General features: G+C 39.0%; 2 protein-coding genes across 6 annotated transcripts in view; one reads left to right on the top strand and one right to left on the bottom strand.

Moving 5' to 3' along the window:
- The first annotated feature begins 74 nt into the window (after window positions 1–74).
- On the top strand, window positions 75–6,507 carry pdss1 (prenyl (decaprenyl) diphosphate synthase, subunit 1). The gene is made up of 11 exons (XM_042510402.2): window positions 75–366; window positions 1,838–1,905; window positions 2,275–2,410; window positions 2,649–2,779; window positions 2,988–3,129; window positions 3,253–3,364; window positions 4,403–4,512; window positions 4,615–4,695; window positions 4,815–4,928; window positions 5,043–5,123; window positions 5,890–6,507. The coding sequence occupies exons 1-11, from the start codon at window positions 211–213 to the stop codon at window positions 6,028–6,030; spliced, it is 1,272 nt and encodes a 423-aa protein (XP_042366336.2). The 5' UTR covers window positions 75–210; the 3' UTR covers window positions 6,031–6,507.
- A 44-nt stretch (window positions 6,508–6,551) lies between these two features.
- abi1a (abl interactor 1a) overlaps window positions 6,552–16,367 on the bottom strand; it is a 57,650-nt gene continuing 47,834 nt past the window's right edge. For 4 of the 5 annotated variants that reach the window (XM_042510297.2, XM_042510291.2, XM_042510298.2 and 1 more), the window contains 4 exons: window positions 13,754–14,017; window positions 11,427–11,513; window positions 10,120–10,305; window positions 6,552–9,608 (listed from right to left, as the gene is read on the bottom strand). In XM_042510297.2, coding sequence (XP_042366231.1) covers window positions 9,433–9,608; window positions 10,120–10,305; window positions 11,427–11,513; window positions 13,754–14,017 — 713 coding nt within the window. In that variant the 3' untranslated portion in view covers window positions 6,552–9,432. The remainder of the gene's footprint in view (window positions 9,609–10,119; window positions 10,306–11,426; window positions 11,514–13,753; window positions 14,018–16,367) is intronic. The other variant, XM_042510292.2, reaches the window with a different exon arrangement.

Here is a 16,367-nt window from a genome sequence, read left to right as displayed (position 1 = left end):
CGTTTTGCATGTTTATTTTAGAAAGATACCGTCGTTATTTACATCCAAAACCGCACGTTTGGTGATGAAATAGGTATAATTCGTTAAAAGTTTGTCTCTAGCTCTCAGCCATTTAATGCTCGCGCAGCTCATCATCAGCCGTCGCCGGGGCACTAACTTCCGGTTCCGGTGACATATATAACCTGGCCCCGATGCCTGTGATCGGGGAACATGGCGTGCCCGTGGTTGAGGCAATGCAGGCGCTGGAGTGCAAACTGTATGGGCACTAGTTTATTTGAAACTGTTTGGCATTTTAACGGTAGATCCGTGTGGTTTTCCACGTCCTCTGTGGGGCGGACATCCTGGAGCTCCGGACCGGGGAACGAGGTGAGTTTGCTCGCAGGAGCCGCCGGGACAGGCAGCGCTGTCAGACCCGGGAAGGTCACCGCAAAACTGTCAGCCAGATCCACACGATTATAATCATTTTAGCCAATTTTGATGCATCGATTCACTGTGTGTAATTTACCCCGGCGATGCAACGTTAACAGGTATTTTTCTTACGCAAGAGTGTCACGTGTTTTGCAAGAATTTGGTAAATGTGGACTTGTTGCAGGGCGTGTTGGCTCGTGCTGCGCTTATGAACGGCACACCTAAAGGTCAAGACCTTCTCCTGCTATTACACAGTAATTACCGTGTCCTTCACTGGGCTACCTGTCCACACAAGTCTGACCAATGTCTTAGCAAATTTTCATTGATTTGTATTTTATTTTTACACCCAAGTCATTCATTCATTCATTCATTCATTCATTGGCTCACGTGTTACTCCAGATTTTTTTTTGCACTATTTGTATTTTACAGTCTAAACACTTGACTTGTTTGTAGACATTGTATGCTGTTCATTGTTGCTTTTTATATTTATTAATGTAGGCTAGTATTTATAGTTGTGGTTAAAGTACCTGAAAGCCTTACTTGAGTGTCTTGTGTGACTGACAGAAGTTAAAGTCAACTGTTTGTAATTTATTTATTTAAAAGAGACAATGTACATTATTGCACATTTAAACAAATGTAAACGCACCAGGATTTAGCTGGGGAGCTAATCTGTATTGGTAGTCCGTCGTCTGATGAAGGCATCCAAAAATAATTTTTAAAATTACAGTATCCACAATGGTTAAAGACAAACAACATCAACATAAAAAGGTACACACCATGGTAAAACATGTACACGTTAAGAATATACAGCACAATTTAACAATATGACTGGATAAAATCCAAAAAGCATATGATGCATTTGAGTATTACATGAGTAAAAGCATCTGGCATTTAAGTATCAACATTTATTTTATTCTATCAAATGTACTTAAGGAATTAAATAAAAAGCACAATGAATGCTGTTAATAAAACAGCATTTATTTAAAAATTTAGCATAAATTACATTTGAATAAAATTATATCCTTTGTGCAACTGAAAGGATCTAAAAAATCAAGTTTTTCCTTCCCTTCCATTTCCTCATTCATCCCTCCGTCCCTTCCAGCCACCTTCCCTCCTTATTTTGTTGGAGGTAACAAAAATTCTTTGGGGAAAAGTGTTTGAGTAAACCAGGAAAAAAATACCAAAGTATTGTAACGAAATATTCTTTTTAATTATTTGTATTTTTCATGTTGTATTATTGCAGTTAACTTTTCAAAAACTTCTCTTTATAAATTACATTTACTAACATTAAAATCTTTCTGTTTTGAAACCTCTCTTAAAAGCTGCCAGTGATGAAATTCTTGTGGAAAAATACTTACTTTGTTGCCCTAAAAGTATTTAAATATACAAAGTCTGAATCATCTGGTATCATGTCTTTTTGTTCTTGCAGGGGCAGCCATCAGCACTACAAACACAGATAAACTCCAAAACTTTAAACTTCACAACATGTCTCACCAGGTGAGTTATCTTTACTAAACTATTTACTCCAAACTATTTACTGCATTCTTTGCATATTATTATAATGGCCACCGTAGACCACCAGTTTTTAGCACACTAGTGATGTTGGTTAAACATCAAGCAATGCAAGATTCAAATAAACAATTAATATTAGCCAATATTATTCCATATCCAAGTCAAGGATCCAAGAGTAAATAGCATACATATTGTAAATAAAATTGGCCCTAAAACAAACAGTATGGTGCACCACGGTGATCAAGATGTAAACAGTTAAAATTAAAAGATTCCACTTATGCATTTTAATTACTATGTGCATATTTTCTGTGTTTCTAATTATGCTTCACTGTTTGTTGTTTTCTTTTTCTGCAGACACAAGTCACGGTTGCTGAATCCCACAATACAATCTTGCTGCTGCAGAAAAAGCGCACACAGCGATGCAAAGCTGAAAGACCCCTTCACATTAGCCCAAAAAGATTTAACTAATTTATACGTTGACATCAAGAAGGTACTTATTTTTCAGCACAGAGAGTCAGTGTGTTTGCTATGTGTCTATGTAGAATTTTCCTCAAAGGTGAACAGTTTGCTGCAGACGCAGTTCAGTAACAGACAAAGAATGAGCGACCCAAGTTTTGTCATCTCCAAAAGATGTTGGTCAAATATGAACAGAAGACTTCTACTGTCATGGGATTGTTTGGCAAGCGTATTATGATGGAAATAAAAAATGTTATTGCTCTGCATCATAGGAGATGTTTGTATCCAGAGAAGAGCTGAAGTCTCTAATTGACTACTACTTTGATGGCAAGGGCAAAGCCATCCGACCAATGATAGTCATCCTAATGGCCCGGGCGCTCAACATCCACAGCAACAGATCTGGGTAAATTAAATCACTCCACATTAACATATTTCAACAGAATATTATGTTTTTATCATTTTCTGCCACTGTTAATCCAGAGTGACCTATGATACAGTTGCAAGATTAAATGTGCACATCACCCTGTTGTAACTCTTGAATTATTTTATGAAATATAATCCAAAGTTCATCTCACTTCCTCTTATCTCTTAACTGTCTTTGCTTTTTGCAGAGATTTGATCCAGGGGCAGAGGGCCATAGCCATGATCACAGAAATGATTCACACTGCCAGTCTGGTGCATGATGACGTCATAGACGGATCCGATAAACGGAGGGGGAAGAAAACAATCAATGAAGTTTGGGGTGAAAAAAAGGTTCGGGAAATAAAATAAGCTCATAAACATTCCCCCTTTTCTTCAACTTCATATTTTCTACAACTACTTTGCCATTACATTTTAAAGGATATGATTATATATAATTTGTTTTCTCTCTTCCAGGCCATCTTGGCGGGAGATTTCATCATCTCGGCTGCCTCCATGGCCATGGCTCGCATCGGTAACAACACGGTGGTTAAAGTCTTCTCCCAGGTGATAGAGGACCTGGTGCGAGGTACAGCACTTCAATTATTCATGCCATTTTTGCTGCGTCAGTCAGTAATTCTACACTTGCAACATGGAGTGTGACATACATCCATTCTACAAACTGCACGTCTGTTTACTGTTAGCTCAGCCTCCAATATCAGCGATCAGAGTGCTTTTTCATCCTTAAGTTAGTTTCGTCACTTTCCAGTTGCCTTTGCACATATTGTTGAGTATCTAGCGTTAGTTTTTGCACATAGTGTTTTGATCATGTTGATAATGACCTCAATCTCTTGGATAACCATTAGTGACATAAGCTGGTCTCTCAGAAAAGCTGCAGCTGGAGCAGTCGCGTTACTCGCCATTCATACCTACACGATCAGTACCCTTCGCTCCTTGGTCTGAATGCCAAAACCTTGAAGAACTTGCTAAGTTAGTATTTAGCCAGCTATGAAATATTAGGTAAAAAGAGGAGGTTTAAGGTGAGTGTAAAGGTTACATCTCGTTTCTTAAAAGGTGAATTGCATCTCTATGAAGTGGATTATTGCTGCACTTGACCAAAATATTCACTGTAGACATTGTCTCTTGGAGGAGTTTTTTTAAAAAAAATTTAAGAATCACATATTTGAGGGGCTGAATGTGCCTGAAAACTCATTAAACTTTGCAGACGTATCAGAATTGGTGAAAAACTTGATATTTATGGCTCAGACGTAAATTTTCAATCAAGTAGCCCCTGTGTTACATTTGACCTAGATTTACAAAAATATGTCGCATCCCGAGATAAAAAAAAAAAAAAAGCTGCCGTGAACTACATCCTAGACCAAAAACGAAGGCAGTCCTTTTGAATTTACTGTGCAAATTTTGTGCAATTTACATTACATTGTGCAAAGAGACAACAGTCCTTTTTAAAGTTGCATCTTAATCTGCACTGAGCTTGTTTTTTAAGCACATTGGAAACTGTGAATTGTAGCAACAGCTGTTTTTAAATCTCAAAATTTTACAACCCATAATCTGCTTTTACATCTACTGACAAACTCCCTGATCTACTGTCTATTGATTGTACTTCCAGGTGAATTCATGCAGCTGGGCTCCAAAGAGAACGAGAATGAACGATTCAAACACTACCTCGAGAAAACCTTCAAGAAGACGGCGAGTCTTATCGCAAACAGCTGTAAAGCAGTATGTACGTTCTGTTTCCACATGAATATATCAGCGTTGGAGAAAAGCCTCGGCTTCTACACTCATGATTTTTTGTTGACTGTTTCTTCTCTTCGATTCAAGGTGTGCGTCCTAGTTAGTTCTGATCCTGAAGTTCATGAAATAGCATACCAGTACGGGAAGAATGTTGGCATCGCATTTCAGGTATTTCACCCATTACCAGCTAAAGCATGCCAGCCTCCTAAACTTTATCCAGAACATAATGGTGTGTAAAATTAAATTATGTCTAAATTATTCTGTGATTTTTTTTCTCTGTGCTACAGCTAGTGGACGATGTTTTAGACTTCACAACAGGAGCTAGTCACCTGGGGAAGCCCTCTGCTGCAGATCTCAAACTGGGATTGGCCACTGGACCGGTCCTGTTCGCTTGTCAACAGGTGAGATCAGCATTAAGTTGGTCTCATGCGCACGTTTTTCATAGAAACTGTGCATCTATATCAAGTGACTACAACGCATCATTGTCACGTCTTTACCTTGATTTCTTTCTGTAGTTTCCTGAGCTCCATGCGATGATCATGAGGCGCTTCAGCTCTAAAGGAGACGTAGATCGAGCCTGGCAGTACGTCCTTCAGGTATGACCAATATCACATACTCTAAAACAAATTAAAATCTACAGGTTAAAGTCATTAAATGTAAGGCCTTAAAAGATCTTAAATACTTACAGATACAAATACTAATTAAACTATACATTGAAAATACCAGTTTCCTACATGAGACATTTATATGGTAATTTTGGGATATGAAAAATTAAGTTTGTGCTGTATTAAATACATTTTTTGTGACCAAAATAAAATACTCAAACATTACCTAAGCCTCTCGAATGGTGATGGAGGAGGCGAGTTTAAATTGCTTGTAGCTCGTTGAGGGGTTGTTGATGCCCAGACTGATGTGCATATTTGCATGATTAACAGTACAGCTCTGTGCTGTCTGCTCAAGGAGCTGAAATTCACAAAATGTTCTATCAATGCAATCAGGGGTGTGTTAAACTGTGGAAGAGAAGCACAGGGTTCCCACACATTTTAACTACAAAATTCTCAAAACTTTTTCATATTTTATCATAATAATGCAACAGGATCAAATAAAACAAGCGACAAGAAGAGAGCACCGTGAGTGAGTGAGAGAGAGAGAGAGAGAGAAGCAGGGTGTGTGTGTGTGTGTGTGTGTATATATAAACGCTGTTGTATTGACCGTTTCAAATAGTCAATCAATATGTACCAATAAATACAAACACCGCCAGTAATTTCACCGCTGTGGGAACCCTGAAGTAAATCTTTGCATGCACAAAAAATGAGTGTTCAGTAGATAATTTGGCAACCCTTTCTTCTCGTTGTTTTTTAGAGCGACGGCGTGCAACAGACCAAATACCTGGCCGAGCGCTACTGTCAAGAAGCCATCAGGCAGATCAGTATGCTCAGGCCGTCGGCAGAGAGAGACGCCCTCATCAGGCTCACTGAGATGGTGCTTACCAGAGACAAGTGAACCTCTACTGCCGGGCTTCACTTCAGGCAGCTACCTGTGGAAAAGCAACTCGCCCACAACTCGGTATCAGCAGTGACGATTTGGAAAAGGAAACATCAGAAAGTTAAAATAATGGACAATGCCAAAAACTGCAAATCCAGCTCTTCACTGTATTAAGTACTGTACTGTAATTTGCAAAAACCTCCAATGCTTAAAACTAGCCGACTGAATGACGGTACATGCTAGTGTTGAGCTGTGGCGTCTTTGCAAAAAAAAAAGTGTAATTCCAAACGCAGTGGAAGTGAATCATTGTCAGTGGTGTGTTTGGATCTGTGTTATTTACTTAAAGATCCGTCCACATCTCAGAGGCCAAACAGTCATGTCTTTTTGACTTGTAAAAATATAAAAAGGTTACTTATTTAATGCAACAACTAAAGGCCTTAAAATCAACAATGACTGTGTATTCAATAAACCGACATAATGCTTTTTTTTATTTAAGACTTTGCTCCTTTTTTGCGTCCTTCCAAGTGACCACACATACATGTTGTACATAGAATTGTTTATTATAAAAGACTGTACATTAATTTTTCAATCAACATTATTATATGTACAAATGAAGGGCGGACAGAGAGAGATTTCAATATTTCTACCAATGAAATTGAGCTGGAATACTTTTTTTTATTGGAAATTTCTAAAGCAAACGGGCAAAATATCAAGGCATAAGCTGCAGTATCCTGAAATGGTAAATGCTTAAAAATTAGGTCATGTTAGGTGGTGCATTCGAGGGCCAACAGGAAAAAAAACAATGTTATTAAGATGACTCCTAGACCTGAGTGACAGCTGATAGTGATTGGCTGATTTTACTGAAGTTAAAATATGTACACCCGTGCAGCCCAGAGGATTTCATGTTCAGAGCATTCAACATGGTCCTTGAACCCAGAGCAAGTTGTTGTTGCTTTGCAAAGGCTGAGGAGGTATTAGAGTTGTTTGTTGGTCTACGTTACATCTGAATTGTCACATGGCAGTGTCAGGCACGGCGATTCCAGCCTTTCTTATCACTGCACGCTATCACCGATGTCTACCACAAGCATAGTCAATTATTGCCAGTTACCAACGGATCCTACAGAACTGATGTGGATTAGTATAAAGTTAGTAACAGTGATGTGACATGATCGTAAAATGCTTGCTGATGAGCCAAAAGTGGAATGTGTTCTCGTGCTTCAAAACAGATTCAAATGCTTAAAAAAGTAAACTCCATTTAATTTATATGATTTTAAAGGAACACTTAACCCACAATTGATTGTTTGTATATCAGTTTCTCACCCTGCGTTACATTAAATTCACAAAGAAATCTTTCTTTTTCTCGCATGCCTGTACGGTGTACAAAGAATCCAAAAAACTGTGAAAATTCTTGATGAATCAAAGTCATAGGGGTCCACCCTTAAAAACAGTTCACAAACTCTCACATAACTCATGCAGTATAATTCAAGTCTCATTTATCCAGGCGTATGCTCAGTACTTCCCAAACACATGTGCCAGACTCCACTGACAAAAACAGTAATTTTACCTCGCTAAACACAGGAGCTGCTGGTGTACCACTGCCTTGATCTGTAGTTTTGTTTTGTTTTTTATTGTGTGACTTTTGTGAATTCAAACTAACCCCTTTAAAACACCAAAGTTACAATAAAACTAAAATGTATCGAGGCAGCGGTAGAACAGCAGCTGCTGTGTTCAGGGAGGTAAAATTACTGTTTTTGTCAACAGAGTCTGGTTTTGAAGAAAGCATGCAAAGATTCAAGAACTGAAAGAAGTTCAGTTTTAAACACCAAAGTTTGAACAAAAATGGGTCTTTAAGAAGTACTGAGCTTGCATCTGGATAAATGAGACTTTGTTTTCTCATATAAACTTCGGACAATGTCCCGAGAATCAGGTCCAATCCAGAATTTCCCTTTCACACGTGAAGCACACAACAAGAGACTGTGTCTCAGAAGCATTTTCACCTACTGAAAATAAGTTTAAGTTTAGTCAGTTTGGTTAAGGTGAGGGGTGGTGCTTTGGTAAAGCCCGTAGGAGGCAGGAAATTACATGAAACACGCCAGGGCCATGAAACTGGTTCGTACTTTGTTCCTTGAATATGTCTGAAAATTTTTAATTTGGCCCTTACTGACAGAATCCAAGAATCTCGTCATATCTCAAGTTAGACATTTCCGTTACCGACTGTTTGTAAATGACTCTTCCTCTTCTCCCTCAGTTTGTTTTTGTTCAAGCCTCATGATAGAAACGTCATCAGCACACCCACATGCTCGCTGTGAATCTTCTGGACAATTACCTGCTCTATTCACACATGGCACAGACCTTGTATTGGGGAGCTAGCAGCGTAAAGTATGTTTAATGTCTCGTCCAACTGATTTGGACAGGTCCTCTAAGCAATGTCTAGATAATTTCAGGTTTTTAGTTGTGTTATTAAAAGCAGACCTCATTTTCTTCAGTTCATCAAGAGTGTGAGAAAATCTTCACAAATTCAGCGCAACACAGGGTGATAATTAATATACAAAAGGTCATTTGTGGGTGAAATATTCCTTACATGCAAATAGGCATTTCGAGGGTGAGACTGTGGGGAAGCCTGAAATTTACTTCAGAGTCTAAAAAGTTTAGTGATTTCAACAGTGTAACAAAAATTAAAAAGGTGAATACATTTACAACATAATGGAAGCATAATGGCAATAAACTTAAGATTACATTATATCTTTTTAAATTTTGCATGCTTTAACGCCAAGACTGATTTTCAGGAGTAATCGTTTGTCTTTGAAATACCATGTACAGTTCAGAAATTTGTAAATCATCAACAGCCCATCTTATTTTATGAACAAGCCCGATGGGAGTCGAGGAGGGCGCCACTAATGAAAACTATCATATAATCGACATTCACTGAATTCACATTACAGAAACCGGAGTGGCTGCAGCTCACATTATATACAACTGACAGTACAAACACTTCGACTGAAGGTGCTTACATGACCGTAACATTTTAATTTGTTCTATCAAACTTCTTGTTCACAAAGGATCAGCTCTGAATCGCTCATGATTTTTGTTTGGGCGAGATGATGTCGTACATCCTTCAGCTGTTTGACTATCGTCTTTGAGTTCAACCGGCGTGAGCAGTCCAATTCTTTAATTTTTTATTTTTTACATATTCCATAAATGTCCCCCACCCGCCCATATGACACCAAAATAAACTAAATAGATATTACTTTTTATTTTATTTGCAATCAGTAAGGGAAAGAACATTCTGTCATATCAAAAGGGAATCATACAGTTATGTCTAGATGCGTCTCGGGAGTCAAGATTGCGGCGGTCGGTCAGTCTCTCAGTGGATTATGATATGACTGAATAAATAGACTTTACTGTTACTGCGAGGTCCCTTCAGTCGGCGTAGTGCATGATCGACTCCACATAGTTACCAGGGAACAGTCCGGTGACGCCGTTGGAGACGCCCTCGAACCAGCCGTCGTCGTTCTTCTTGATGACGTAGATGATGGCCCCCTCCATGAAACTCAACTCATCGTCCTTGTCCTTGGAGTAGTCATAGATGGCCACCACTGAAAACAGATGGAAAGACATTTGTTTGGATCAGTAGCATGTAGGGCTGTCAGCGTTGACACATTAAAATCTGTACATAGAACGTTTTTGTTTTGCTTTTTAAATCTAGCTGATATTCCTGTCTTTAAGAGGCTGTACTGGGCTGAGTTTTAAAGGTACAGTGATGATACTGGCATCATATGAAACTAGAACACCCAGGGAATCAGGTGCTACCATGTTGTGGTAAGGGGCTAAATCATGCACCAAATTTAGGCTAAATTTTGAGTCAATATATCTGAATGATTTGGGTTCTATGGGTTCCCATGAGTCAATCTAGTAAAAATTGCCTCACCTTGTCAATACGGATTTCATATCTTTTTTGACATGCAAAAGGATGGAATTATAAACATTATTAAAAATGCAAATAATCATGATCAACTACTGAAATCAATCGCAATGAAAAAATAATAATTCTTTGACATCCCAAGTATCCAATGTGAGACTTAATCAAAAAATGATTAGTGCTTAAACCTTTCTCAATGTAGTTCTTGGGGGCCCACTGTGGGTCTCCATCAGCGTACGGGTCGCTGTACTGCACAACAGCCGCATCCTCCTCCTCATAATCAACTGGAGGAGGTGGGGGAGGAGGAGGAGAGTCGTCAAACATGGGTATATCATCTGGAGGTGGAGGTGGAGGAGGAGTAGGAGTATCTGCAACTGATAAACAGACACAGAAGGTGAGATTTTCTTTGTCACGTCCAAAAAGTCAAGGATCCCTGAGCCTGGTGGTGGAAAGGGTGACGGCTGAATCATGCAGAACGAATGCTCGACATGCAGAAGTACATTTGCATGTCAGATATATGAACATTACATTCATCAAGCAGGCTGCATCACTGTTAGGACTTGGCATGAATCACTTGAGGGGATAGTTTTGAATTTTTTGAAGTGGGGTTGTATGAGGTACTTATCCATAGTCATTGTCTTACAAACAATGGATGTCAGTCGGTGCACCCCCAGTTTGGAGAAGCAGGCTGGAGCACTGATAATCTGATGGTTAGTACATGCTGTGTCATGCTATTTAGTGGGTTAGATGTTTGTGTGACAGCATCCACATAGAGAAAAAAAGCTCTAAAAAACATATATGGCAATTACTTCACATTTTCTCTGACACTATAATTGCTAAGTGTAATTTCTTTTTAACAAATATCCACCATTGAAATCCTAAGTTGCTGTCTGTCAAGATATAAAGTAACTACAGTAATGTTTAAAAAGTAATATTTGACTGTATTGCAGGTTTTGCTCCAGCAGAGGGCAGCAAAGAGTCCAATCGTCCCCAGTTCTGTTTTGCAGAGACCTTGGACACTTCCCCCCCTAAACATTATCATTCACCTCAGCTCAACTCTGCAGTGCTACATTCAGCATATGAATATCAAACTTCAGTTCGTGATAAAATCCCCTGCATGACAGTAAACCTCTAAAAACAGTAGGTGGCGGCCTCAACAATCTCAGCCGGTTCCCTTTTACTGCACATATTTTAAAAAAGACACTTCTGCCAAGACAGGGAGACATGTATTACGGCCCTATCACTACTAAGAAACAGTAACAATGTGGTTTAATGGCTGAAGAAATAAATCTGCACATAAAGCTACTTAAAAAGTTACATTAACCATGACAGGACTCCAGTGAGACACATTATTGGATGGTTCATTGCTGCGAAATGAAGGTATTAATTGTCCTCAGCAGACATGAGAGGAGGAGGAGGATGAACAAGCGCAATGCATGCTGGGTGTTCTGGAAATTGGCACGGATAAGGAGGAAAGTATAGCCTCGTCACTTACTGCTCTCCTGCATCCTGGCCACAAAGCCAGTCAGAGGTATCTGTGGAGTCAGCTGGGGCATGGGGGGAGGAGGAGGAGCGATAGACACTGAAAGCACAGCAGAGAGGAGACAAGAAGGCAGAAGGAAAATAGAAGAAATCCCATAAGTTACCAAGAATGAACAGGAGACAGTTAAGAGCGCATCCCGATCCCAAGCAAGGACAAAACTGACACACAGCAGAGACACAAACACACTGCAAGATATGTGAGCTTGTACATGTGTAGGGTTGCAGCGATATATCGGGTTTTAAGGTTTGCCGTGATATGAAAGTTGACGGTTATCATAATGTGTACGTTTGCTTCTCTACGATATTGGAAAAAAAGCAACTGGATGGAAAATCTCTCCATAATTTGAGTTATTTTCAAAAGGAAGACTTTTTAAGGTTTACATTATAGTAATAAAATGTTTATTCAACCAAATCTAATTTGCTGTTTTCACTCCTTTACACACATTAAAATTCCTTTTAAATAATATGGAGAAATTTTAATTTTTACTAGCAATCGCTTTAAAAAATGTGTTTATAATTATGGTAATAGCACATTATCACTTTAAAATTTCTTTTACATAATGTGAAAAGCTTTTTATGAATAAACCTAAAAATGAATGTTCACAAATATGGTAATTAAATACTTAATTACCATGATTATGAACTCAAGTTTTTAAGTTGAGAAAACCATACAAGTTAATTTGTTCCAACTTAAGTTTTCCAATTTATTTGAATTAAATTCTAAAGTGCTACATTTATGAACACACATTTTAAGTGTTTTACTCAAAAAAATAAAGTTGTCTGACTGATAATGATAATAATTCAGTAATACTGTGGTACTAATCTCATACCATTGCAACCCTACACACGTCTGCTAGAACAGAGTGATGTGCAACAGTGACAGACTGAGAGTTAAAGTCAAATTAATTAACCTGTCTGCTCACAGAAACTTTATTAATTCCAAATTAGAAGAAAAAAAACATTTTAACAATAAAACTACAAGAGCAGATTAATTAATTCAACTCTCTGTAACTGCAGCGTCTCCACAGATCACAAACAGAGGTTACAAAGTTCAGTGACGTAAGTGAGATTTCACATGGCGTCAGGGGATGAACTGCGGATTTTCTGACAATCAGGCAGCTCTCACTCTTGGCTGTAACAGAAGTAAGGGCTGCTGATGGCCAGAAGGAGGCGCTGTTTGCACTACAGGTCCAACAACCTAAACCAAAATCCCACACATGCTTCCTGAACTGCCCTCAGATCTATTGAAGTTATGTACAAGGTACTTCTAAGTCTCATTTTACACTTTTCAGACCCAAATTAGTGACACTTGTACTGATCAACAGGCAAAAGCACATTAAGCCCACTTCTGTGAATGAAAAGCAGGTTTGTGGAGATGAGTCGCTTGAAAACCATTTCCACCTGGCAAAATAAAAGCATGTTGATGCCAGGTGTGAATAGACACCGAACACACTGTGACTGGACTTGGCCTCATCTGGAGGCGATCTGACACGCATTGTGATCTGATCTCAGCCAGGTGTGAATCCAGACAGTTTGACCACATTGTTAAGAAAAACAAATCCTCCCTACAAGTTGAAAGGTTGACTGATTTTATTGTTCTCTTGTGTTTTATATTGTTTGTTTTGGGGTTGTATACTTTAATTGTGTATTTTTGTTCTTTGTTGTCCGTCTATAACGTATGTTTCTGCCTGTCCTGGCCAAGAAACTCTTGAAAAAGAGACTTTTAATCTGAAGAGGTTTTTCTGGTTCATTAAAGGTTAAATAAACGCAGCAGCTCCTGGATAAGATGTAATCATGCAGACAGACAGGGTATCCAGATACTGATCACATGTTAATAACAGGTGTGAATTGGGGCTAGATTTTAGACAGTCACTACTTGATGATGTACATTAAATTAGGTTCCAGAATAACCTCTGACAATGCGTTAAACGAAGCCTAAAACTGCGTCTCTGCATTGTTAGCAGGCATCGATCGTCTGGTTTGTTTCTGCTGTAGAATCCGAGGCATTCTGCATCAATACTAGACACATCCCACTATCAGATAAAAAGCCTGAACCTGCATTAAAACTTGAAAGAAAAAGTCAAATCTGACGAGAATGCATCTTGACCTTCAGACAGCAGTGACTCACTTGCAAATATGAAATATTTCTCTGTGGCTACAAAGGTTAGCTTGCTTTAGTTTGTGACTGTGCATGATTTTAGAAAAAAAGTGACATTTTGTGGCTAAGTGACAGTTCAGGATGTAAAAAGCAGGCAGGGACTGGAGACAGAAAGGCCTTACTTGAGTTCTGGCCGTAGCCAGGAGTGCCTCCGTTAATATGAGGCTGTTGCTGCTGCTGTTGCTGTTGCTGTAGTTGCTGCTGCTGTAGTTGCTGCTGCTGCTGCAAGGAGAACTGGGAAGTGACCGACGGTGCCCGACGGTAGGTGCCCGTGGCCGAAACCATAGAGACAGAGGAGTTGGAGGGGTTGTGCCGCGAAATCTGCCGCGAGATGGTTCCAAACTGGGACACTGGAGCGGGGCCCAGACCAGGCCCAGGGGCCACCGCTAGAAACACCCAAAGACAGGGAAGGAAGAGAGGAAGGACCAAAGAGGGGCAGAGAGGGGTTATACAGAGGAGACAGAAAGAGGGAGAGGGGGAAGAAAAGCACCCAAAACATGAATCATCAAGGTCGTAAAAGATAATGTGAGCTTTTAAATACTGATTAGAGCCCCACAGCTTATGAAAAGACAATCAATAACCAATTTAAGGAAGCAGGTGAGCTAGGGAAGCAACACAGATTGTTAATTGATAATACAGAGATATTTTATGAGCGTAAAATGAAACAAAGAGTCCCGAGAGTTCATCTGAATAAATCCTGCACCTCCTTAGAAACGAAGCATGAGAAAAGACTCAGTAAGCAAAGAGAAGAGAACAGATGGATCCTTCAGGTTTCACCGGATCTGACAGCGAAAATAACGTCTTTACACACTTGTCAAAGATGTGATTATGAACGTCTATCAGCTACCACAAGGAGCTAGCACATGTCACTACAACAGCTGTCTAAGAATAACCAAATCTATATACGTACAGCAGCCTATTACAACATTAAATATGCTTATATATTTTAAGGTTAAAGATGCAGTGTGTGTGTGTGTGTGTGTGTGTGTGTGTGTGTGTGTGTGAGACTGAGAGGAAAGATTTCTTTTGTTCTGTTTGAGTATTTCCTGTTTCACATTTCGAGATAACGTCTCTCAGGAGAGGCCGCGCTCTCAGATAGGGATGGGTGGAACCAGAGGAAGTCAAGATTCAGAGGAGCAAACAAACGTCTCCATATTGTCAGCAGCAGGTAATTACAGCTGAAAAATGTGCATTGATGCTCTGAGGATGAAACTGGAATGTTTCAAGTGATCATCTTGATCAAGATTACTGCGGTCAATCAGATACGAGCAGCCATCACGCAAACATACATTCACACAGAGTGGTTGATGCAGCTTTGCAGAGCTCTGACAGTAAATCAAAACCAGTATCTTACAGTGATTCAGAGTCAACCCCCCCACGAAAATTAAAGCTACATTAGGCAATATTGAATGTTTTAGGCAGAAATCAAATGGCTCTTTGAATGTTTTGGTTTTTGCAGAAATCATATTATGTGACATCAGCTGTGAGTCTAGCTGTCTAAAAATTGAGTGCTGGCTCACTGTTTTGTAACTCAGTATCCATTACACAAGCCACACATTGAACTACTTGTGAAAAGGCTTAACATGAAACTGGGTTTTTATTTTAGAAACAGGAACTGGTTTTCTTTCTTGGCTAAAAAAAAGGCTCATCTCTGCTACATTTCTAACCGGGTTTGATTATTGGGACCGAGACTTTCCAAATGTTATCAGACCAAATACCTAATGTTAAACGAGCCAATTTTCGGGGACGGCGATGCTCAACAAAATGTATCGACTGATTTCCATATGTCTCCCAATGTAAAGCTTTTAGGGGCCCCATGGCATAATTTGACACATCCCCACCTTGAAAGTCCACGATTATGGAACAACATTTTGTAATTTGAGGTATATTGTGTATTTTTGTGAAATGCAATTTAAATGCATATCATTCAAAACAGCAATTTCTAATTAAAATGTCAGGTCAGACACTGTATGTTGACCATATTCCACTACTTCTTTTACTCCTAAATCTAAATAGTTCATATATTAGCAAGATAACTAACTAACTTAGCTTTGTGAGTTGATTCTTTTAGCTATGTAACATTTACATTTGGCAGTTAGTGGAAGTAAATGTGGACTGATGAATAATCTCTATGAAAGAGGTTATTTGTGTGGTGCAAACAGTTTTCATTTCCTGATGCAGACATTTTTTAGGGTAAACACTTACATTTTAACTGGGCTTAGGCTCAGTAAAAGAACTGGTGCAACCGGCTCCACATCTGCCTTTGTGCACACAAAACAATCTGAACTGTCAAAATGATTTTCTTTGTCACAGCCGCAGTCATAATTTAAGACAGAATAAAAGATGTTTTGCCTGATGCAGCTTTAACCACAATCCCTTTTTCTGGTAAAACGTTTTTAAAAAAACTCAAATGAAACATTACCATACCTTTGCAAAAAGAAGTCTCAAAGCCCTTAAGGTAAACTTAATTCATATCTTTGTATTAACATATATATTTCCCATATTCTGACTTTAATTGTATTCTTAAATTTAGGTTGTAAAAGTTATCAGCTACTGCCAGTGCAGCCCTTCTAGATAAACAGCAGCTCGAGGTCAAATGTAAATGAACAATTTTAGAGTTTCTGCAGGCAGTTATTAACTTTTGCACGGCCTTAAGTGATATGAGACTTCTTTATCGGCCAATTATAGCAAATCAGTAAAGAATAGTGAAACACCACCACCACCACCACCACCGAG

This window comes from Plectropomus leopardus, chromosome 21 (genome assembly GCF_026936395.1).
Source record: "Plectropomus leopardus strain MGB_pleo_1.0 chromosome 21, ASM2693639v1, whole genome shotgun sequence".
Classification (NCBI taxonomy): domain Eukaryota; kingdom Metazoa; phylum Chordata; class Actinopteri; order Perciformes; family Serranidae; genus Plectropomus; species Plectropomus leopardus.
Note: the sequence above shows the minus strand (reverse complement) of the source record. Positions and strands in the feature narration are given on the sequence as shown.